The sequence below is a fragment of the Clinocottus analis genome, unplaced genomic scaffold (genome assembly GCF_023055335.1).
Source record: "Clinocottus analis isolate CAN_PGR_092001 unplaced genomic scaffold, fCliAna1.0.p SCAF_22, whole genome shotgun sequence".
Lineage (NCBI taxonomy): Eukaryota > Metazoa > Chordata > Actinopteri > Perciformes > Cottidae > Clinocottus > Clinocottus analis.
This window is the reverse complement of record NW_027175954.1, coordinates 6,840,463-6,866,650: the sequence shown is the minus strand read 5'-3', so window position 1 is coordinate 6,866,650 and position 26,188 is coordinate 6,840,463. Positions and strand designations below refer to the sequence as shown.

Sequence of the window (26,188 nt, the reverse complement as noted above, 5' to 3'; positions counted from 1 at the left end):
TTTGAAAACACTGACAATGCGACAGAAACTGTTCTTCCTCGTGTTTACAGCTGAGGTTTCTGATAAAATAACATTATTACTGTTTGACATATGAAAGTAGACATAATTGTAGCACGGTTATATGTGGCATTTTATACCAAGTGTGTTCCCTGAATGTTTAGTCGGACACATTTGGAGGCGGAGACTTCCAGGTGAAATGGCAGCGACTGCAGTTAAGCTCCCACTTCAGATGCACAGACGGTGTAGTTAATCTGCTCCTCTTGGGAACAAGATGCTGCGCTTCTAAAGGATTTATGAGGTTGTCGAAGCCTTATTTTTCAATATGAGTTTTACTTTTATTTATTGATTTCTTTTTGTTTATTGTATTTGTTTATATAACCTTTGTGCTTTAGTGCTTTAGTGCCAGAGCTACTGTATGCCATATGATTATCTGTAAGTCATTGCAATTTACTGCCACCGTGTGGACCATAGTGTGTACTGCAGGGTTGGTAATACGATCCAAACCTTTATTTAAATTTCAAGGAATCATTGAGAGTGTGCCCTTCATTTTCAATCATGTCCAGATGAAAGTACAGAATTAATACTGAACAAAAATCAAAATCAGATTGGCAACTGGGAGGTATGGATTTAAGGAGGTAACCTGAGCCAAAGCCAAAGTACACCATATCACACTGACTCCCAGCAGCAGCAGCAAAATATGTGTATAAAGCATGGCAAACCTCTGATGTCTAATTTAATGGCAGTCGTTAAAAGTAGCACCATAGGGAATAGATATTGAGGATTTGTTCTTGTTTACGTTTGCTACTTTCCAAAATGTTGGCAGATTTGTAAAAGAGCTGGGGATTAATTTTATGTGATGAATAGCTTTTGCGTTTTCTCAAGAAAGATGCTCATTTATTTTGGTTTAAAAGTCAGCAAATGGTCTGTGTCACCAGTATGCCACACTTTGTCTCTGACCTTGAACATAATTGATAGTTCTGTGGAGGACCAGAAGCTCGATCTATCTTTTAACCCGGAGATCTTTGAGAGGGGCGTACATTTAAAACGACAATTTAACTAGGAACCGATAAAAATGACTTCACTTTGACAGCAACAACACCTCCTCCTCCAACTGTGTCTGTTATTATAATTGCAAGAGACAGTAGCATTACTCTGCTCAAGCCCGGTTTCTGTCAGAACCACATTTTAATTGATTACACATATTTGCATCAACCGGAAGTAATTTACACATTTAAAACCATGAAGGATAAATAAGAGTTGCCCAAAGTCACAGGAGGGCTTACTTGCAAATGCTAGAGCTTTTTAAGGGCATGGGCTTGATGATGATGAAGTTTTCAAGGGTTACAACAAAGTGTACAAGAAATAGGCTGGCGGTGCTTTTGATGGTTGTTAGCGATCAGAACAGAGGTGTGGAAATCACAAAGAATAGGACAACTGAAGCCAATATTTTATTTGAATTGAATATCAATATTGTCGTTGGCAAAATGTGTCAATTGAAATACTGTTGGTCATTTTAATATATACAATGGCAATACCTTCTAAAGACAACTAAGTCGGTATTTGAGCCAGTCTCTGGTGTCATTTTTTTCCCCTTTACACTGTTTCTGTGAGTCATTTAAGAAGAAAGTTCAGTAAGATTTTGTTGTGAAAATTATTGTTGTGTGGCTAAATAGAAAAGTACTTAGTGTTTTACACAAACTATATGGTTTATTTTTTCTCCTCTTCTTTTGCCTCTTCACCCGTTCCTTCTTCGCATTTTTCCTCTTCCTTCTTTTCCACTTCCTCCTCGCCTTCTTCTTTGTCTTTTTTTACCTCCTCACCCTTTTCCTCTTCTTCTTTTTCCTCTCCTTCCCCTGCTGCTTCTACTTCCGCTTCCACCTCCTTTTCTTCTTTTTTAATCTCTTCTTCCTCTTCATCCTCGTCTTCCACCTCCTCTCCTGTTAGGTGCTCCAGATCTGCGATGCGAAGTCTCAGAGCCTTGTCAGTGCTCTTGTATTTTCTCAGGATCTTCCTCAGCTTGAATTGCATCAGCTCCATCATGTTGTAGACTTTGTTAACGTTCTCTTCCAGCTCCTTGGCCTCAGGCATGATGTTAGCTGGGTCCAAATCTATTAGATTATCTTTCATCAGGATCTCCCGGCCTTTGTCCTCGAGCATACCTTTGGCATCCGGGTACTCTAACAGTGACTCCATCAGGTCATCCTTAGACAGGCAGAAGAGGTCTGAGTATCCGATGCTGCGGATGTTTGCTGTTCGCCGGTTGCCTGCTTTGCTGCCTTTGATATTAAGAATACTGATCTCACCAAAATAGCTGCCACTTCCCAACACAACAAACTGTGTGACGCCATCGTCAGCAACGACCGCAAGTTTTCCATCTTTGATGATGTACATCTCACGGCCGATATCGCCCTTTTTGCAGATGTAGTCTCCGGGGCTGAACACCTGTGGCTGCAGCTTGAGCACCAGCTCGATCAGTAAGCCTGCCTCACAGTCTGCAAAAATACGAACTTTCTTGAGCGTCTCCATGTGGACTTTGATGGCGATCTCAGCCTTGAGCTTGTCTGGAAGATATCGCAGGACCTCTCTTTCGTCCTGTGCTTTGCCGTTATTCCACAGATAATCAAACCACTTGATAACTCGCAACTCGAGAACCTTGTCAACCTTTCGGACCTGCGATCAAAAGGAAAACACAAACGTTTAACGTATAATCAAAGGACAGATTGTTTTGATATTTTTGGTTCCAATTATTTGAATGGAAAAAAAGAGGTTTACCTGCATGTACTGCTTGATGTTGTCAATTCGGGACTGAAACTGAGCTTGGGCAGCATTCATATTGGAGATCATGGTGGCAATGTTTCCTACAATGGTGGCAAAGATCAAGACCCCCACTAAAAAGTCCATCACATGGAAGATAAACTCTGAGTCCAGTGCTGGTGGTGGCGTTTCCCCGATGGTAGTCAGGGTCAGTGTGGACCAGTAGAGGCTGAAAGAATACTTCCTACCAAACTCCCCAAACGCAGGATTTTCAGGATCATCCAGAGCCGGGTAAACCCAGTCGTCAGCACCAAAACCAATGTATTTGGAGAAAGAGAAGAAGAAGCAAGCGTTCCAGTGGATGATGATGAGGATGTACATGATCAAGTTTCCGATGCGGAAGAGGTTGGGGTAGTTGGTTTTAGTTTCTGTCCTCGTGAAGAACTCCAGCATGCGGCCGATTCTCAGCAGCTTGTTGATGCGGATCTCAGGGTAGTCGAGGCCGAGGAAGATATAGAGGAAGTCAGTGGGCAGCATGGAGATAAAATCGAGACGAAACTGCCAGGTAGCGATGTAGCGATCACGTAGCAGTTTCTTATCTTTCACCATCAGGCCTTGCTCTAAGTAACCTGCATTCAAAAAGGTAGAAGATTAAAAGACACAATATCTTCAAGTGTTTTTCTTCATGAGGAAAAATATTCCCAGTTATTGCACAATCTCCACTTGATTATACACATATGATTGTGATGGAAATTAATATTATCAGGCAACTTTTACAAACAGGCTACATTTGTGATTATCTAGGCCTAAATCTAATCCAAAAACATGGATATTCATGCAATGTATTGTTTTAGATGTGCATATGATTTAGATACATTTTTAAAGAATGTTTCTCACATTAAAATTAGCATTTTTCTGTTGATCACTGTACCAAAAGAATCAAGTCTATTTGAGTCAGATTTGTGAAACAGTGGCACATTATGTCCAAAAAGGATAGATATGTTGGATCTGATATCTGAAATTAAAGGGTTAGTTCACACTCATTGGATTAATGCAACACACATTTTTGGTCGCCGTAATCAATGTTCCTGTTCGTACTGACTGTAGCACAATCTCTTGCTAATGCAATCAGTGGAAGCAATGGCGCTAAAAAAAAATGCTTGTTGTTGCTGTATGCGCAAAATCCACTTTCAGCAGAAGCTAATATGAGACTTCAGCAGTCTAAATTAGTCAAGTAAGTCGAATATATTTTTAGTTCTTTGTGTCTCCCTTTGAGGACCTGCAGTGAGACAATAACACAAAGAAATTATTTTGTATACCCACTTGATTTGTCCAACTCAGACTGCTGAGTCTTATTGATAGCTGAGTTTTTTATGTTCCTTATTGTGTTTCTCAGGAATAAAAGAGCCAGAGCAGGTGCATGTCATTGCGCTTGAATCTACAACGGCACAACCTATCTGACAGTAAACTTGAACATGAACCTTACATGCATTATCATTATCAGGATCAGCCAATAATTTCATCAGTGTACATGTGGGTATTTTGGAAAACGTTGGGAATTTATGGTTTGACAGATTTTCAATGGGAGGCTCGGGTCAGCTGTTCACCTGTTCTGGTCCTGAAGAACATATCAGCCAGATAGATTATGTCTGAGGAGTAGTCCAGAAGAACCCAGTACATGAGGTAGTTATGCTGCAGTTCCTCAAAGGAAGCCCTGATTTCAGAAGAAGAAAGTAAGAAGTAAATGTGTGATGTCAATTGTAAATGTTTAGCACTAGTGTATTCACATGGAATCAAGTAACTTTCCTCCAGCTTTTGAAAGAACAAGGACATATCGCTGCAAAAAGTTAGTGCTACAATTATAATGATATGTAACCGCTTGAATGTATGACACTATATGACACATATAATAACACTTATTGCAATTGAATGGACTCGTGTGACTCTTTGACCAGCAGGGAAAGTGCAGTGTTAAAAGAAGATTCACTGATTCATAGAAATCACCTGGCTATGATCATGATCCAGTTGTACATGACTGGTAGTGTGATGATGAACAACCAGTTGTAATACAAATTCCCAGCAGGATTGATGACAAATAACTCTTTGGGCCTATAGAAAGACAGATAGAAAGCATGCAATAAATATATGAAAGTTCAAAAGTTGCCCTGAGGAAGTCTCTCTGATTGATGCACTTACTTCTCTTTGTCCTTTTCCTTTTGCTTTTCTTTCTCTTTTTCCTTCTCTTCCTTTTCCTTTGCCTCCTTTTCTTCCTTTTCCTTTGCCTCTTTTTCTTCCTTTTCCTTTGCCTCCTTTTCTTCCTTTTCCTTTGCCTCCTTTTCTTCCTTTTCCTTTGCCTCCTTCTCTTCCTTTTCCTTTTCCTCATTTTCTTCCTTTTCCATCTCCTTCTTTCTGCAACACACATCAATATCTTAGAGCATACTGTACTTTAAAAAAAGAAAAAAAAGAAGACACATTTGCATAAAGGTTTATCAATAACACAATCACACTTTCTTCTCTTTTTTTCACCTTTCTCCTTTTTTCTTGTTCTCCGTGGAAAATTATTAATTAACACATTTAATTGGCCTTTCTGAAACGGGGAAAACATCACAGGGGAAACAGTTTAACAAGGGATTCACTCATCGCTTTGGGGGCTCTATAATCACACTCACTCTTCATTGTCATTGCTGTTATTCATGTTGAGCAGGCGATAAGGATTTGATTCAGACTCACTTCTGAAAAAAAAACACAGCACGTAACACATGAAGTTAATTAACTGTCTCACTTCTTTTTGTATTTGAATAAAAGCTCTTAGTCTGAATAATGTGTCTTTGCTTACAGCTCCTCTTCGCTTGACTCTTCGCTGTCCGTGGAGAGGTGTAATTCAGTGTGTGGCGGCACAGTAAGGTAAGGACGGGGGGTGGAAGTTGCCATGGCTGCCGATCTGTTTCCTCTGGAAAAATAATTCATTCATCATTTAAACAATTAAAAAGCACACATGTCAAAAGGGGAACTGCTATCGGCATCTCAATTCTTAATATTGGGTGTGATTTTAATGTTGACAGTAAACTAAACTGACAGTAAAGTTTCATATTTTTGCTTGGGCAGATCAAGACATTTCAGGAAGTCCTCTTGGTCTCAGAAACATTTTTACTATTGTTATGGCATTTTATTGACCAGACAATTAATCTGAAAACTTGTTTGCAGTCCAAAACCAGTTCGCAAAATTGCATCAAGTGAAAGGCCGTACAAGCAGCAACAGAAGAAATATTTCCCAAAATGTAGCGATGACCCAATATTATTCAACTTACCTTTTCCCCTCGTTAATGTAATTTAAAGTCCATTTTCTTTTTATCCTCTTGCAGTTTTTTTTTAAGGATTTGTAACTGGCCCCCTACGGCAGATTTATTGGAATAATCATTAGTTTAAATTTCAAATAATATCAAAATGCAGCCAGACAAGTGTCACCTATTTGAGTCTAACGAACTATGTCATAGAGTCTCAGTGACCCTGATCAGGATTTGTGGATTAGAATTGGCTGAGAGGAGGAGCAGCAGAGTCACTCGTCCTCCTTATTTGTCCACTCCATTAGAAGATGAGATGTGTTGAAGTGAAGTTTGGAAAACCTTCAGTCAAACTGTTTGCAAAGATCCAGAACAGTAAAACACATTTTCTGTGGACTTTTATTTTTTATCTGTGAGGTTATTGCTTTCCTGATAATTTGTGGAACGCCAGCGGATTTAGCCTGACTGCACACACACACACACACACACACACACACACACACACACACACACACACACACACACACACACACACACACACACACACACACACACACCAGTGTCTTCTGCTCAGTCAGCAGCCTCAGCCATATATCCTGCTCTGATCCTATTAGATCGTGCCGCGCATTACAGATTTCAGATCAGGTGGCTCTGGTTCCTTTTACATGAATGAGAATCTTGAGAGTAAAATTAAATCTGAACCTTTATCAGTGTCAAGTGCTGCCTCCTAACAACAAATCCTCCTCTCCTATACTATACTTCCTATGGTTCAGTAGCACTCCCTGTTGGCTGAGGATTGTAGTTTTATCAGAACACCACTCTGCTCTTATATTAACTGAGGAGCATCTGGACCATAGATAATGATACATTAAGATGGCATTATATGTTTTTGTTGATGGTGGCAGCTAAATGGGAAGGGGAAATAATTCACAAGCTACTGTATGTTTTAGATACCATGTTTTTATGGCATCTTTGCTTTTATTTGATAGTTCACAGAAGACATTTTGATGTAAGGAAAAGCACAAGTTTAAATAATCCATTGAGCTGCTTCAGATTCAGCTTCCAGGTATTGTGCTGAAACTCTGTCATGGTACATTTGTGATTGTATTAGTAATGCCTATTCTTTTCCTACTGTGAACAGTCAAAAGGTTTGCTATAAAAAAATTGTTTAGTTCTGAAAGAAACATTATTTTTTTTAATCATGTAGGACTAATTGATCACAGTTGAATTTCAAGTACAGAAATGTAAAAAGTATTTTAATTCAAATGAAAAAAGAACACAACAAAATGTTTTAGTTGTCCAATTCTGAACCAAAAACACACTTCACTTGTTCTTCCTCATTCTGTAAGCAATATGCCACAGGTGGCTCATACTTTTGCACTGCATACACATCCAGTTGCTGTTTCCAGCTAATGCTGCAACTGTTAACCGAGGAGGCTGGTGATGAGAGGGAGAAAACTACACTGCAGCAGGATCTGCTGCAACTCCAGTTGTGTCAACTTCAGCTGCCAGTGGGGCATCAGCAGCACCGGCATCCGCAGCTGGGACATCAGCAGCATCAACAGCCACCTCAGGGGCTGCAGGGACCACGTCAACGGGAACCACATCAACAGGAGGCACGTCCACAGCATCAGCTTCAGCTGGTGCAGCATCTACTGGGACGTCAGCCACGGCTGGCTCCACGGCTGGCTCCACGGCTGGCTCCACGGCTGGCTCCACGGCTGGCTCCACGGCTGGCTCCATGGCTGGCTCGACTTCCACCACAGCTGGTTCAGCCTCAGCTGCCTCCACCTCCTCCGCCTCTTCTGCCTCTTCTACCTCATCAGAGTTCAAGGGGACGGCAGGAGCACCAGGCGCTGCACCTTTGGGGGCAGGATTGCCATCCTGTCACAAGGAGATAGACAGAAACTGAAAGCATAGGTATGAATAATAAAATAAATGGTGGTTTGGTTTGGCATATATTAGTATGTCTGCTCACCTCTGACTCCTCGTCTGATGCATCTTCAACAGCTTGGGCAGCAGGAGCGAGGACATCAGCAGACTGGGCTGGTGCAGCAGCCGCCTGCATAGACGTAACACGTTTAACTCAAACAGCATGTTGAATTATGACGGATTAGATGTTGCAGTGCTGTATGTGAGTTTACCACTGCAGCCACTGCTGGATGAACATAAATGAATGAATAATTAATAAATAAGCTACACCCAAACTTCAGTAATAAATGCCAGACTATAGTTAATGTTCAAGTTTTTGGTAACACTTTATTATAACTGCATGTATTAGTTTGGTATGCGTCAATTCATCATGATAAAGCATTGTTTCACACTTCATAAATGATGGATTCACTATGTGTAAATGACGTTTTATATAATAGCGTGCAGTTATTATAAAGTGTTACAGTTTTATTTATTCATTATTTTTTTGAGATGGTCCTATGGCTTGGTAACACTTTATAATAACTCCACGCTTTGCAGCATTATATAATACTTCATTTACAAATGGTAAATCCATCATTTATAACAATGCTTTATAAATTATGAATGCACTGTAAACTAATGCTTCATAGCGTGCAGTTATTATAAAGTGTCTAAAACTAAAGTCATGTTGGAGTCCAACAAGATATTAACTTACAGGAGCATCAGCAGAAGGCAGGAAGGGGTTTCCAACTACTTCCTGAAAAAATACAGATTCAAGATTTTAATTAATGATTGATGCCAAACTATCTGACTTTTTGTTTTGTTTTCGTGAAACTACAATGAACCCCCACTACCTGCTGCTGGTACAGCCTGTACATCTCCATCCACCTCAGGGCCTCATTAGCATGTGCTGCAACTTGCTGAGAAAATACCAGACATCTCTATACATGCGCTGCAATTAAGCCAATTATCCTATCCTATAAATCCGATGTCATGACTACAACATGGTATCACATGCCACGGCAGACAGACACTTAAACCTCACAGAAAAGCGAAAGTCTTACTTTTTCCTCATTGCTGTCACTTTGCGCAACCTGCAAACCAAGCGAGAGAAAAGAGCAAAAAACAGAATACATTGTTTTGTCTAAAGCAAACATTTTGAAAAGGAATGAGTAGGCAGAGTAAATGACATGTTTAAATCATGTTTAGGAAAGACTTACAGGGGCAGCCAAGGCAGTGACCAGCAGGCATACCGTGACCACCAATAACTTCATCATGATTGGTCCTACAAAAAACAACACATCATGTTAGGTACAACATTGATATTCATCCTGCATTTTCTTTTCTGAATAAGAAAACATGTTTCTGAAATCAAAATAAGTGAATATAATTGGCTTTAAGGCCTTCAATATTAGCAGAAATATGTTTCTAACATGGTGTAAAATGGTTTCCATATGAAAAATCCATCTCACCTTTTTTTCTGGTGCACAGTAAAGATGTGTCTCCTGAGGGATGGAAAGTAATCTCCTTCATCTCGAACACGGATGCCATTTATACACTGGAACGTCCTGTGACAACCAATCACATCCAGTAGAACTCCCAGAGCGATGTGTTTTAAGAAATGGCCTTACACTTTGAAAAAAAAGAGGCATGTAAGGTTAAGGCCCCAGTTATAGTTAATTACATGCTATGCAAGTATGCTGAGCACACAGGCCCTTCTCTTTATTGCTCTAAAACGAGACGGCACGAAGCTTACAGAATAATGATATGTAATGATACTGACTGAGAGACGCCATTGACATCATGTAATAAGCTTTGCAATTATAATGTATTATTAAACATTAAACCAATTGTTTAGCTTTTCCTTGTGACCCCTTTTAGAAGCAGTGTATGTGTTTTTGGGGCTTGTTGCGTTTCAGATGAGTTGGAGATGAGTCAGCCTTTGAACCAAAGAGACTATTCCCTCCTTAACTTATCAGGCTACGTCTACACTTTAAAACCAGACACACATACATATATATATATATATATATATATATATATATATATATATATATATATATATATATATATATATATATATATATATATATATATATATATATGTTGTGTGAGTGTGTGTGTGTGTGTGTGTGTGTGTGTGTGCCAATGGGATGTACTTTTGTGGTGTCTAAGTCTCCACTGATCCCTCTGTTTGTTTTAGCTGGTGTGGCCGTATCACTGTGTTTGGGTTTCTTATGCTTATTTGTGTGGTTTTAAATCAGATAATGAAGGACTCTGTAATCTGCAAAACTGCATTTTAGACATTATTGCATCCAAACTGCTGAGCTGATAAGTTTCACTCCTGATACTACAAGACATTCATTAGCTCTTCAAAACGTGTACTGTTGCTATTCGGGTCCACGGTGCGAGTGTTCCTTTGCTTAAAAAACTGGACAGTGAGAAGAAGGAACGAGGTTGTAAACTGATGTTTTCCTGTGGCAGCAGGAATGTCCTACGTACACTAACTTAAATTTAGTTTATGCAGGGTGAGAGGGGCGGGTGGGGCTGCGCTCTTCCTGTAATCCACAACCATCTCCACTGTTTTCGGAGCGTTGAGCTCTCGGTTGTTGTGGCTGCACCAGGTCACCTGGTGGTCAGTCTCCCATCTGTAGGCGGACTCATCCCCGCCGGAGATCAGTTCGATGAGGGTGGTGTCGTCTGCGAACTTCAGGAGCTTGACGGACTGGAATGTCCTACGTACACTAACTTACATTAAGTTTGCACTTACAATTTTATATACATATCTTTCATATAAGAAAGAAAAGAGGTTTTGTCCACACGCGGTGGGGACTTAACCCTACATTGGGTTCCTTACTGTTGAAGTGAAATGCCACAGTTTGAAACAAGGCTCATCTTTGCCTCATTGGAACTTTGACTATTTTATCAACAATTTGACCCCAGACGGTTTCCGTAATGTTTGAATTGTTTCATTGTTGGTCCAAACCCAATGTGTTTATTTTTGGTAGGCTTACAATGGTGACAAGTGTCTTGGTCTTGTTGTTACTGGTTTAAAGCCATTGCAGTGACAGCTGTAGGGATGACCTGTTAGTCATTATTTGCTCAAACTTTTTGGTCCTGACAGAAATATCTCAACAACTATTGGTACAGTTTATTTTGCCCAGTGGATAAATCCTACTGACTTTGTTTTCATTTATCAAGTTAAATGTTGTGAGTGACATTTCTAACTATTGGATGGATTGCAATAAAATTTGGACATGCATGCCCAGATTGTAATCATTTTCACACACCCCAACACACCCTGACTGTAGAAATCCAAACTGTCTCAAGTCCATATATACAAACTCATTTTAAGCAGGTTTTGTATGTATTGTGTTAAACCTGCTGTCAACATCTCCGTAAATCCATAAATGTATGTGGTAAATGTTCAAGGAAAGGGAACTTGAGGGGAAGAGACACACATAGCGTGAGAGGATCTATGGCGCCTGTGTATTTCAAGTGTCTTTGAAGAGAAAAATGTTAAATCATGTTGTGACAGGCTTTTGTCCCCAGGGGAGAGAAGCTCAGGAAGGCATTTTCCTTTATGGTATTTTTTTTACAGACAGTTACATTTCACTATGGGGGAATTTGTTCAACCAATGTGGCAAATGATGTTCAATCACTTGTATTGTCATTATAATAGTAGCCTATGTTGTATGTAAGATGCATATACTGTACCTGGACCGTACATGTTGGGTTCTTTAATTACTTTAGTATCATATCATAGAGCAGAGGTGTTCATGGACATGCCACTTTTACTCTATACCTCTCGCATTTCCAACACAAACAAACATTTCTCTGTAATTGGTTGAGTCATGTCCTGTTTTATTTTGTTGTTTGTCTGTTTCCTGCATCTCCCTGATTGTTTAATTCTGTTCACTTGTCCTCAGCCACTCCCATGTGTGTCCCCTGATTGTTTATGCCCCTCATCTGTGTTTCCCCTCTGCTATACCTCCCTGTTTTCCCTTGTCCCCTGTCAGGTCGTTGTATGTCATATGTAGTTGTCATTCAGTGCCGGTGTGCGTATCCCGCTGTTTTGTGTTCCAGCCTTTTGTTGTGTCTGTTTTCGGGACAAAGTAAAGTACCCTTTTTTAATTTTTGCTAAAACCTTGCCTCCTGTCTTCCTCTGCACCTGAGTCGCTGTCCCACCACACTCGGTCGTGACAGTAATTTGTTTTTTGTGGTGTTCCACAGGGGTCAATCATAGGTCCTCCCCTTATTTATGTGCCCATTGTTTGTACATTATCCATGAACACTTTATGATAACTACATGCTATTTAGCATTAGTTAAGTTTGAGTAAACACTTAATTCATCATTTATAACATATTTGTTCGACATTGACACTCATTAGTATACAATTAATAAATACAATTCTAAATATTTTATTCTTGATTAATAAGCTTATTATGGCTTTACTGATTGGGTTTTCATAGTTTATGAATGATACATTCTCCATTTGTAAATTAATTAATATATATAACAAACCAATTATTAAGGACTTATAGATGATTACTGAGATCATAAGTGTTAGTAAATGATTTAAAAAATGATTTAAATGTAATTTATTCATGCATTTATAATGATTTAGATATGCACTAATGGCTAGGGACTATGTTAACATAGCTTTAGAAACCTGTTTTAATACAGCAATTCATGATTAATTCAGGTAGTTATTAGTTGTTAGTTAAGTATTTTGTGTGACCCCATCTAAAATGGGGACTATCTATGCCTTACAAAACATTTATAAATTACACACAAAACTCAGAACTAAGTCGAAACCAACTATATGAACCATTTCAATCACATCTAAGCACAGAAACACGCCTAATCAAAGTCACCAATGACCTCCTCTCCTCTAGTGAACACTCCCTCAACATCCTCATCCTACTGACCTTAGTGAAGCCTTTAACCAACCCATTCTCCCTCACTTCTTGAGTCCTGCCTTCACATTACTGGCACAGCCCGCTCCTGGTTAAAGTCATACATCTCTGAGTGCCAACAGTTCATTACCAACAATAAATCCAAGACTAACACAGCCCTAGTTCCTTAAGGTGTCCCCCAAGGTTTAGTACCTGGCCCTCTTCTCTTCACTCTCTGCTCCCCCTAAATGACATCGTACGCCACCATGGTCTTCATTTCCACTGGCATGCCGACGACACACAGCTTTACATCTCCACCAAATCCATCACATCCACTACCTACTCCACCAATATCAATTGCCTCACAGATATAAAGACCTGGATACAAGCCAGCTTCCTTAAATTCAACAGCGACAAATCTAAAATCCTCATCGTCGGCCCCAAATCACTTAACAAAACGCACCACAACTTCTCCCTATGCATCGATGGTCCCACTGTTCTTGCATTCACACGCATCTGTAACCTTTGTGTCATCTTTGATCCAACCCTCTCCTTTGAACGCGACTTCAAACACATCACAAAAACAGCCTTCTTTCATCTTAAAAACATGGCCCGTCTACGCCCCTCCCTTACCTCTTCAGCCGCTGAACTCATGCATGCCTTCATCACCTCTTGACTGGAATACTTTAACAGCATCCTTTATTTATGGCACATTCACCAACATCATCTTACAAACTACAATACATCCAGAATTTAGCAGCCTGTCTCCTCTCCCACTCCCACACCAGAGACCACATCACCCCGCTACCTCCACTGGCTCCCCAGCAAAGATTCCAGTTCAAGATTCTCCTCGTCACCACAACCTCGCACCTCTATACCTCTCTGAACCGCTGCACCGACAGATGCACACTGGGATAAATAAAAAAATGTTAAAAAAAACAAACAATTCAATGTATTTAATTGAGGATTCATGTGGCCTCCATTTCTACATTTGTCTGATTAATCTTTGACTTAGCACATGACATACATCATGGAGAATATTGTTAGAAAGACCGCTGGTCTTTCTTTTTTGTGTGTCGTAAAACATCTGCTAATTTGAACCAATGGCACTAAATTTGCCCCAAAAAAATCCAAATCGTTTATCCCTCTTTATTCTCAAAAGTAGTGCAGAAATGACTGCTCATGAAACACATACTTGATACTTTTACTCTCTAAATTGTGAGGCTTTGCTGCTTTTCACAGTTTTATATCATTGTAAACTGAACATGTCTGGGTTATAGAACGGTGTTAGCATGGTTGTGCCCAAATAGGTGGCACGGGGTGGAAATTCCAGGTTTCCTTGTGCCACCAAAAAAAGCCATTTTTAACATAACACCCCCTGTATTAGGGCTTTGCAAAAAAAAGCCTAAAGACGTGACCAATGTTTGTTAAAACAACGCTGTATTTATTTTTGGTTTCCTTTTGGCCTCACCCTAGTTCTTGGTCCATCCACCCTGTCATTTGCTCGCTCATTTAACATTTTTTTTAAACAGCCCCCCCCCCCCCCCCTTCCCCCTGGTTGATGGGACACCAACTTGGGTTCTGGGAAATTGTGATGGGCACAGTTTCTTAGACCAAACAATTACAGTAGAGTAATTAATAAGATTTATCAGAAGGTTGATCAAATTGATAATGAAAACAATATGCAGTTGCACCATACAGCTGTGTTTTCATTACATTACCATATACAAATAATAGCAATCAAATCATGAAGCTCTTTAAATAGACAGAGAATGTAATTGCTTGGAAACTTAGACTTTATTTCTTAAGGAAAATTACATTTAAAGAAAAGTTAAAACAAGTTAATGCAGCACAATTGTTACATACTGTGGACATGCAGCATCACAAAGTATTTGAGTGACACAATAATAGTTAAGTATCTATGAGGACTATATAGTAAAGCAAAAAGATTGTTTAGAAATATGTTTAAACAGATGACCTTATTGGAAATATTTACTGTTGCAACATATTCTTATTAAAAATTGATTATTAAATTAACATCTTAGCATTTTATCTTAACTTTGGTGAGCACATTTGCATGGTGCAGGAACAGATACACTCATTTAACTTAATTTGTTCTATTGCAGAAGTTTAAAGGAGGAAGGTATAGTGCTGCCTCCTTTTCATGCTTCTCATCCACTTCACACCTGTGCTGGCATCTGCGAAGATAAATATGCAATTTGAAACAAATATTGTTGATTTCACACGCTCTCGCCACAGATGACATACATAGTGATTGTCATGATACCTGGCTTGTCTGTATGGGCTGATCCTGCTGGAGGGTCTGCATGGGATCCTGGGATGGAAGAGCATTGGCATTGAATGAGGGAATCTGAAAAAAGAGGAAATGTAAAACTTCAGTAGTAAAGAAAATGCTCAGAATCATTCAAATTCACATCATTAGAGGAACTTCCGCCTACATTTGGGATTTGCTGGGGAGTATTTTGCGGGGGGTATTCAAATGGGAACACCTGTGAAGAAAAACGAATAAAAGTAAGAATAAAATATGACAAATAAAGTACCAGGGAAAGGGAATTTGTAGAATTAATCATATCTCACATTTGGCATCTGAGGGACGTTTGTCATAGGAGGCATGTTTGTCATTATCTGGAACAAAAGCACATGTCCTCATTTAGTACTGCCCCATGTGAAATATTATTAGTAAGTTATTTCACAAAGTTTCAAATATTTACCCTTTGCTGTGTGAAATCATAGGGGTAATACTGAAAATTTAAAAACAGGAGAGTCAGAAACATATCAATAAGTATTGTTCAGTTGTTTACTTTATCAAACATGCTTCTAGAGGCAATAATTAAAGTGTTTATCAGTCCCAATAGTATCTGGTAATCTGAAAAGAGGGGGAAACACTTACGACTTCCACACTCTGCCTGCCTGGTGGCTGAGGAATGGAGTACTTGATGAAACCAAAGGACTGCAAAAAGAGAGAAAAAAATATAAATCAATGAAAAATAGAGAGCAATTAGGTGATGTTTTTATCGCATTTTTAAAAGCGAAGCTGCTCCTGTAAAACTGCATGCTTACCTGTGCACCTGATCCCCCTGCACCACCAGCAACTCTGTGGGGGTAAATCTTCAGGGGAAAAAAAAAAAAATGAGTGTACTGCAAGCTTTTGTCAAGAACATAAAAATACATCTTAGAGATATACAATCCTACACATGAGATAAGAAAGAGTGTGACGTACCAGCTCCACACTGTAAGCGCCAGGTACTCCAGGTTGTGGCAGAGACTGACCAGCTGTGAAGGGATTTCTCATCTGAATGAATGGGAAATTGTGTGAGATGGTGAACTCCAATATTTCTGCTGTGCTTCATGAATGTATCGCAAGTACCTTTCACAAAGTAATATACTGTATATTGTTCATTTTGGCATAGTAACAACCTTTAAACAAAGAAGTTAAACAACACACATGGTTACCTGTGAGGGTGGTTGCCTAGAACCTGCATAATGAGGCAGGTAATGAAAGATGGACTGGGAACGAAGAGAAAAACAGAAATAGTTCGATGAGATGAAACATCTGAACTCTGACTGGATTGAGAAAAAGAAGCCACAAGAGCAACCGTTCTTTGTTTTTAAAACTTACAGGTGCAGCACAGGCCGTGCTCGCCAGACTGAGGCACAAGATGATCAATTTCATGTTTGTCTGATTGTCCGAGTCCTAAGGACAAAATGGATCATTACATGAACAAAAAGTCATACTGCACGGTTGGCATCTTAAAAGGAAAACAAGCAACAAACTCATGTTGAAAAATGTCATAACTCACCTTCTGCAATAAAAGAACACCACTGCAAAGGATGGTGAAGGTTGATGAAGGTTGATGCCAGTTGATTGTATTTTCTCCAGAGTTACTTTGTCTTTTATAGGGTGCAAGCTCACCTAAGAGCCAATCCCAGTAATGGGCGTGATGTTGCCCAATGAGTAGGTGCAGTGCAGGTGTCTAGTCTTCAGCTTTACTAAATGACCAGTGGTCAAATCCACTTTCTGTGTAATAGCAGACTGTTTGATTACACTGTCTGGTGCAGCGCACACCTTCACGCTCCTTGTGCCTCATTCTGACGTAATGACAGTTTAATTACGTCCGTGCGACTGCAGCGTTGTGGCATAAACATCAGAAACTGCAAGATTGCGTATGTTTCTTTTAACAATAAAGGTTCACAAAGAGATAATCCTATTCTATTCTACTTATTTGACTGCATTAATACATGTATTATGTTTGTTTTCTAGCTGCTTGCGTGTTATTGTGTTTCCAAATCAGGAGAACAGCAGTTTCAGGCACACAAGTCTATCGAGGCAATTTATGGTGAATGTATTGAATGTGTTTTTATTAATGGGATTAGGACTCTCAGTTTTTTACTCCAGGGAATTTAAACAAGCTGAAAAAAGTTCCCTCATATTTTAGCTTGCATAAACTTTATATGTTAGTGTCTGCCTGTGTTTGTAAAACAATTCAAAAGTTCAAAAGTCAAAAGATGATTTACAAACTAACATTACATGATTTTACAATCATCTTTTTACAAAATGTTGGTTCTGTAGTATAAGCACAAAGATGTATATATATATATATATATATATATATATATATATATATATATATATATATATATATATATATATATATATATATATATATACTTATATACACTTATTTAAAGCAAATAACCAGTAGAACAGATGAGTAATTGATGAGTAATTGATATGTATTATGTAGCAAAATTCAACGAGGAAACAACATGCAGTGTTGGCTCAAAACTGGGATTAAAACACACACTCACATGTATTTGCCTTGTACCAAGTTTTATTATGAGATTATTATTATTATTATGATTGTGTGCATCATCTACAGAGCACTGTTTTCTTTTCAATATTGCACCATATGTATCATACTTTGGTAAACAGCAGTGTTAGCTCGTCATCTTTCAGCGGGGTTTGGCTGCGGACTTATTGCAGCGGTCACCTAAAGTGGGAAGAGAAGCAAATACATCTTGACTGTTCTTGTGATGACTTTGCTAATGCATTTAAAGCACACAAAGAGAATATATGATTGTAAGATTGTGTTTCAAACATTGAAACATTAAAACCTAATATTCTAAATTATGCATCAACAGAGGACAGTCTATGTTCCTTGTAAATATGGAAATATTTATGTTGTATGCATGTGTACCTGTTCTGCTCCACCCACTCCTATCCTGCTGACTGATTATTTAATCCTCCTCCTCCTCCTCCTCCTCATCGCTGCTGGGTTTGGCAGCCTGAAATGACAGCCAATGCATCTCAACGTGCTGCCAGAAGAGTTGGAAAACTGCTTCTCTCTGATTCAAAACGTATTCATCAAAATGAACCTGTTGCCCTCGTCACCGCTTTGATTCAATCCAGTTTCCTACCTGATGCGGTCATTTGAAGCTATCACAGTAAAATCAATCAAAGCGTCAAAAACTTAAATGGCTCAAAATGAAAATCTGTAGTCTTTCTTACAGGCACACTAGCAGCAATGATGGGTACAACAGGAGCAACAGGAGCAACAGGAGCAACAGGAGCAACAGGAGCAACAGGAGCAATAGCTGCTGGAGCAACAGGAGCAACAGCTGCTGGAGCTGCTGGAGCTGCTGGCAGGTCAAAACCGAAGGAGTAGTACTGCGGTAGATGAGAAAGAGAAGAGATCATTAGTTCAACAAAATTGCACACAACTTCTGAGGAATGACAATCTGCAGTCACTTACCACATCTGTTGTGTCTATACCGTTAGGCTCAAGAATCTCATGCTTTATTAAGCCACGGACCTTTCAATGACAACACACAGGCACACTCATTCACATGAATATATAACAAAGAAAATAAAAAGGTTAAAACAATGCATGGTTTGACTGGGTTGTACTGATTAAACTAGTAATCATCTTTTATTCAAATGGGAGTAGGGTCTAATGCATCTTAAATGAATTGGCTTAAGCATGAGCACACACATGAATGAAGCTATACTGTGTCACTCACAGGTCCACCAACAAGCCGCCTCTGGGCATCGACAGCGAGCAGCTGGAAATAAAAACAGTCCAGATTATCACACATAAAAAATTTTGCTTTTGATAAAATGTATTCAAATAATGAGCAAAACTATACAAATGATCTTACAACTTCCAGAGATCCAAATGGGGCTCCAGCAGGAATAGCATGGGCTGCCTTAGAAGAAGAAGAAGAAGAAGAAGAAGAAGAAGAAGAAGAAGAAGAAGAAGAAGAAGAAGAAGAAGAAGAAGAAGTTAACCTTGAGTGTAGCTTATGAGAAAAAGCAGCAACTGCTAGCAACCAAGCCAGCAACAGGCTCAGCTACCGAGACATTACCATCAGTGTTGAACAGCTAATACCAGCCCTGTGTCCAGAGCTTATTCACTGATGTTTGAAACTGTGTCTTTTATTATTAATTATTATGTGTCATGATCTACTGTACCTCAGCTGGAGCGTGACGCATGTCAAACTCCATGAACATCTGTGTCTGCAAAGGAGCAAAGAAATGAGCGTAGACTCAGTGGAATGCAAATCAGTGTAAAATCAATAATTCAGACAAACCTTTAAATGCAGTATTGTTCAATGACCACATTGTCAATAACCATTATGCACAATGTTTTGTCCTTACAGGAGCACAAACAGCCACCCAAACGATGCAGGCAGCAAGCAGGATGAATTTCATTTTGAATGAAGCTGTAAAAGAGATTTTCTTTTTTGGTTATTAGTCAAATAATGATTGCAAATGTTAGATCAAAATGAAAATGTCATGTTGTATGGTATTAACTGTCTACATTACCTTTTCTTTCTGGCAACACACGAGAACTGATGGATTGTTGAGGAGGGGTATGATCGCTGCAAAGAGATTTACTCCTATTTATTTGCTGACGCAACAACGGACGGGCAAACCTATGACAGCTATTGGTAAAAAGCCAAGGATTTTCATTTTTATGATGACATAATTGGCAGCGATATCTTTGTGTGAAATCTCGTAAGACATGTCTGGCTTGAAACGCACATTAATCACATGTCATCCCCCACTGATCTGTTGTATCAGGTGAACCCTCGCGGCCCAAAAGTCCATCATCAGTTGCATGTGAGTAGAGACACATGTTTGCAGTGTGTAAAGTGGAGCTTTTGAAACTAACCTTACATAATGTAACTGTCGTAGATTTTTTTTTCATTTGGGTGTTTATTCACAGACCAGACCTGCTGTAATAGATAACATACTGTCTTATAGCTGATTGTGATTTAATTATGAATATTGTGATTACATCGCAGTTGTACCATTTCTCAAATCCTTCATCACAATTACATGTTTGAGGGCTATTTTGACTCAAACCTATTTCCTGTTTGTTAAATACAGACTGATTTAGGGGCTTCCGTTAAGTGGTATACTCGGTTACCTGTGTGTGAGCCTGTGGGGATACTTTAATGCTGCACAAAATCCAGTCATTTTAAATAAAAGGTTTCAGCATCGGGATTAGATGGCCTCTTTCATTATCGTGTTATTATGCAGAAATGGAAGTACCATTCAAGGCATTTAAGATAAATTGTATTTTTTACATGAGTTACAGTTTCACACAGACGGTGCTGGTTTTTCTTGACAAACATATCTTGTGTTTATAGCAAAAAACTGCTGCAGGGCAGTTTGTGATGTGCATTACTGTAGGAACACGATCAAGACGTTGCTGAGAAAATCAGTTATACCAAAGAAAGACACAGTTACAATTTAATGTAATGTGCATGAATGTGAATAATTCTTATTTGTCGGTCAGAGAGATGAACCAACAGAGAGTTATCACCTAATGCAGCAGTTCCTCTCCGCTTCACTACTGGTTTGATTCAGTTTTACAGCTGTCGTCAACCCCACTTTCAGCTTTACGCACTAAAACTCTACTGTACTACAAACATGCACTGCAGTTAGCAACAGGCCTGTGATCAAAATGGAGCATTTAGCAATTAAAGTGACAAAGATTTCCCTCAAGAGTTGGAGAAAATCCAGATAGCTAGCTACAGGGAGAGAGTGAATATTGTCATTCTATTGATCAGGGACAGTGCTCCATGTGAATGTAATCATTACTATGTCTGCGTGACGTGTGACGTGTTCACCATATCAACTTAAAAGCTGAAAATATGTCAATGTTGTGTTCACAGCCTGTTGTCAGTGCTCACAAGCAATGGTTTAGGATGATACATGTAAAACAGACATATCAAAGAAAAACACATTTGAAAAAGTTGAAACAATTCAGGTTTAATCCTAATTATAATTCTTAAAAAGGCAACAAACAAGAAAAACATTTTGTCAGTGTGTTATAAGTTATCTCTGCCGGTTGCTGCAGTCACAGACAAGCTTTTCTTGAACAGGGGCTTTCACAGTCGCTGCCTCTTCCGCCTGTCTCTCCAATCCTGAAGGGAACCTGTTAGTGCTCGGCTGTGGTCCAGAGCTTGCTGGACTCTGTGTCTGTTGGACTCCAGCCAACGAGGTCCCTATTGTTGGCACAACACGTTGCTGCTCTGGGTTTAGGAGCCCGGCACCCTGGCTCACAGGCTGAGCTGCTCCTGCAGGCGAGTTTGTGAGTACAGTGGTCAGGTAGACACCCAGCTGGCTCAGTTTAGCTGCCATCTAAAACAAATAAGGGAAAAAGCTATATAGGAGGAGGCCATGAGGGGGAGGGGGAATCAGTGGGATCACTGGGTTCGCAGAGCATATTGTTTGAACAAGCTGAGAGACAGATAACAATCTTGGCTGTGTTACCTGGAGCTCCTCTGAGCTGAGACTACCAAGTGGAGCGCGCTGGAGAACGGCAGCAGATGTCGAATGGAACAGAAAACAATCTTACAAAAACAGTCTGAGCATTAATCATGATTATATTTAAGTTTACAGAGTGTATTATGCATTTACCTTGGGTTGCTGGAGCATGTATACAATTTGGGGATTCTGTGGAAAAAAATCAGTCTGATGTAATGCAGAGTTTTACTTTGCTAGTTTTACACACATTGCAATAGAATATGTTTTATTTATTTACACAAACACTGTCCGACTCAATTTACAAAAAAGGTAGAGACACCTGTTGTTGCTGCACTTGCTGAGGTGCATCTCTAGAAGGAGCAGCTCCAGAAGGTGTTTCTGCAGGTGACACCGGACTGTTCGGTGGTTGATTTGCTGGTGTTTGTGGAAGAGGCGATTCAAGAATCATTGGGAAACCATTTGGAGAGAACTGCAAGATAGAAAAAAATATATATATATATTGATACATGTCAACAGTTTCTGCGCAAAGACAATTCCAACGGTCCACAAATCCTTCAAATTGGACAATTAGATATAATTACAATATCACTTGTGGCAGAAAAACATGTTGTCTTTTCAGTTTTCTATATGTTCTGTACATGTTGACAGCACAGAACTCAACTGTAGAAACATGTTAAAGACCCCTCAGGTGAAATATTTCAAGCGTGTGATTTGACGCTTTAATCTGCAATTATAGAGTTCAGTTCAGAGCAGTACATGCAGTACAGGTTGCAGTTCATGGGAAGATCAGTCCAAGAAAACAAAGACTGTGTATTTCTATAATACAAATGTAGAGTCTTACCAGTTGATTCCCATAGGGGGGTGAGAAAAGTGGGATGTATCTATAGGGAGGGAAAATCTGGAAGAAAAAAAACCCAACAACCTTTAAACAACTTTAAATTCTCTCTCTCTCTCTCTCTCTCTCTCTCTCTCTCTCTCTCTCTCTCTCTCTCTCTCTCTCTCTCTCACACACACACACACACACACACACACACACACACACACACACACACACACACACACACACACACACCAGAGGCTGCTGTGGGAGTATCAGCTGGTTAGCAGGCTGGGATCCGTAAATGCTCGGCTGCAGAGGGAGGATTATTGGACTGCCCCCTAGTGAAGGCCATGTGTTGTGTTGCGTGGGAGGCAGGAACTGGGGGCCACCTATGGGACCCAGCTGCTGGGGGACCCCAGGCTGTGGTTCTTCCACATTAGCAGAAAGAGGGGTTGGCGTCTGAGCATCAAGTAGCTGGTTTGTGGCTTCAACAACTCTTTGAGCTTGAGTGGCTCCTCCTTGGGAAAGCAGGGTAGGAAGGGCATGCGAACAGACCTTAAAATAATAAACAAAAATGTCTAAATGATTGTCACATCAGATTTCATACATAAATGGCCAAGCCACCCTCAGAAAACATTTCAAATAATGTTAAACATAGTCAATAAATGAGCCTACTTACTGGTACTGCCCACACCATGATGGTCAAACATGGCAGGATTGAGATTAACATTTTCACAAAGAAAATAATTTGCACAAGATCAATAAAGGTCTTCAGGGGACGTCCACTATAACAGCACATCACAGTAGACTCAACAAGGCACTATGAGAGCAGGCGTTGACTTATGCTCTGCTCTCAAAGTGAAACAACCAATAACATGACAGAAAAATAACTCACCTTTGGGTGTGAATGAAGCTATGAAGTGGAAGCTAAAGAAAATCCATTGAATGCCCCAAACTGCCTGTTTTCCTTCAATTATGATGCAGTAATGTCTAAAGAATTGAATAAACAAACGCATAAGAACCCATGACTTGTGGTTTTCCTGTTACTCAGAGCACCTGTGGGTGCGGCTGATGTGTCAGTGTTTTGCTGATGTAATTATGGTCAAACCAAATATGAAATGTGCAACAAAAAAAAAAAGAGTTGAAGATAGAATATGAAACATCTTCATCCTAAAGCCACAAGTTGAAACAACCAATCAAAAAAAGAAAGTAATTGGCTATCAGGGTGTCAAGGTATCAGGGTGTTGTTTCATATCATAATTTGTTGCCTGATGAAAGGGCTAAGACTGAAATGTTTCTCTGATAAACTCAAATGCTCACCGTGTAGGAGTTCAAATGTATTTTTACATGATTATTCAAGCACATCTACCAGGTGGGAATGCAACAACTAGTATTTTGTTTTGTCGTTTGGAATATTGCTAAAGCCCTTTAATTGGCAATTCAAACAGTACCTAAGGTAGACATTTAGAGACTATTATGGTTGAAGCCTAATTTCCATGAGGTTAAGATACAAACACTGCAGAAAAGGGTGAATAGATGAATGCTGCTGTTGTGGCTAATGAAGCAGCACAGACAGGAAGGATTCAGAAGCAGACTCAGAGACAGGCTCATACATTGAAGAGACTTTAATGAAAACAATCTCACAGGCTCAAAGTGCCAAAAGCAGCTGTCACGAGATTTTGGCAAAACCTAAACTCCACACAGCAACAAAGCAACAGAGACAAACTGACAGAGAACAAAGGCTGGTGTATCTTGACGTCTTGAAGAGTGACCGGAGAAGTGAGAGGAGAGCAATCTAGCAGGAGGTCTGACGAGTGCAGAGCTAACGAGGAACAGGTGAAACTGATTAGGGTGAGGCAGACAATCAAAACAGGGGAGGAAACTAACAAAGGCCGGAAGTAACAGGATAAAACAGTAAACAAGAAACAGGATTGACGCGAAACAAACCGAGCATAGCGGAGAGTGGCATGACAGCAGCCTACAAAGAAATCAAACATGCCCTGGAGTTTACATATAATCATCAAATAATTTTCCATTCCCCTCCAATTCTGTGGCGGTATAATGGCATACAAAGCCAGTCATGTCACTAAGTAACGTGTTTGAACATGTCTTCTCAGCTGGACACAGTCAGGCATTGCACATATTCACAAGTGCATGGGGAGCGGGATAAAAGCTTTTCCTGTCACTGAAAGATCTATATTTCATCCAAGAATAGCTTTGTGCATGTACTGTAACAGCTGGGGTTTCAGTGATGTGGGCAGAAAGGGACACCTTATTTCTGGAGTCCATCCCAGCATGCGCCGTGAAGCGAGGAGAAACCATGGACAGCTAACCATCATATTACAGATGGACTCTCCATCTTAGTCATAGCTGTGAGGCTTTAGTTAGTATAAAACCCAATAATTTTGGGCACACAAATGAAAGAGATCTGAAGCACTGTTATTTATTATTGTATGGTATATAATTTGAGTACTAGGAATAGTCTTTACTTTTCCACATTTGCTTCCTACATAATGCTTAAGTTATGCCACACACGTGATCTATAATATGTGATGTAGATCATGTTTTTAACATAATTTACTTCATGTTATCAGTTTCCTACTTTTTCTGACTGTTCAAATAAGAAACACCACTTACTGAAACAAAAAAAAAATATTCTAGGAAGATTACCTGAGATGTGTGTTTATTGAGTGCAACATCTACAGAACATCAATATTTAATCCAGATCATAATTCTTTTGATGGCAAGGAACTCAAAAACGGACACTAGACACTAGATTAAGAGTTCGACCTCAATATTCAAAACATTTATACAATTTTCCAAACTTTTCCACAACAAATACAAATCACGAAACGCTCAAAAGTCATTATTCAGTGCATGATTCAAAAGAAAAGAGTCACACCAACCCCGGCCTGGTTTACATATCAAGTTAAATTGACATTGACAAACAACAAACTTGGAAAAAAAAAAGATTACATTCTTAATGAGTAGCTGTGCAAAACCCCCACTGTTTTGGCACAAAGTGTGAAAATACATAATAGATCTGTTTTTAAATTGGACAGCAGGTGTATAGTTGTGAGAATGTTATTAAGGTTGTACAACATTGTTACTGTGAATAAATGCAGCAAAAGGTTGTCAATGCAGTGCGTTGAATGGGCTGAGTCATGATAAAAGTACCGTACGACAGACTTCCCTGATGAAGCACAGAATCGGGCATTAAAGTTTCAATGCTCAGCCCTTTCTTAAGCTGTGTTGATCCAGAGATGGTGATGTGTGCGCCCACTGACTGGATGATACAGCAGTGTGTCGTCAGCAACCTCCCACATGTGATTCCACAGCCGTCCTGAGACCAACCTCCAACTAAACTCATACTTACAAAAAAAGTGCCTGTCTCACTTTTACATCTTTTAAATCACAACAGATTAAAACATTCTTTAGGTTGTTATATGGGCTGTGGCACATTATGCTGATCGAAATTATATGAAAAGTGCATGAAAGTAGTCAACAGAAAAAGTTGCCAATACTGAATTACAACGACAAATACGTTTACATGTTTGTAAAAGTCTGGTTCAAACATGGCAACATGATAAAATACAACCAACGTATATATAATCCACACACAGCATACATTTCCATTCAACAGAGTAGCTCAGTCTGGTATTCCTGCTCTCAAATCACTCACTACAATTCAATCGTTGTCTCCTCGCGGCGCCTCGGTGG

General features: G+C 39.5%; 2 protein-coding genes across 2 annotated transcripts; both read right to left on the bottom strand.

Moving 5' to 3' along the window:
- Nucleotides 1–1,707: 1,707 nt before the first annotated feature.
- cnga1a (cyclic nucleotide gated channel subunit alpha 1a) lies at nt 1,708–5,685 on the bottom strand. The gene is made up of 7 exons (XM_068589424.1): nt 5,591–5,685; nt 5,424–5,486; nt 5,013–5,163; nt 4,759–4,853; nt 4,362–4,468; nt 2,773–3,383; nt 1,708–2,670 (listed from the first exon to the last, which is right to left on the bottom strand). The coding sequence occupies exons 1-7, from the start codon at nt 5,683–5,685 to the stop codon at nt 1,708–1,710; spliced, it is 2,085 nt and encodes a 694-aa protein (XP_068445525.1).
- Nucleotides 5,686–15,028: 9,343 nt separating this feature from the next.
- scpp5 (secretory calcium-binding phosphoprotein 5) lies at nt 15,029–16,542 on the bottom strand. Its single transcript, XM_068589423.1, has 10 exons — nt 16,489–16,542; nt 16,323–16,376; nt 16,090–16,161; nt 15,930–15,977; nt 15,760–15,819; nt 15,581–15,610; nt 15,447–15,494; nt 15,308–15,358; nt 15,136–15,219; nt 15,029–15,046 (listed from the first exon to the last, which is right to left on the bottom strand). Exons 1-10 carry the CDS (start codon nt 16,540–16,542, stop codon nt 15,029–15,031), a joined length of 519 nt encoding a protein of 172 aa, XP_068445524.1.
- Nucleotides 16,543–26,188: the final 9,646 nt, after the last annotated feature.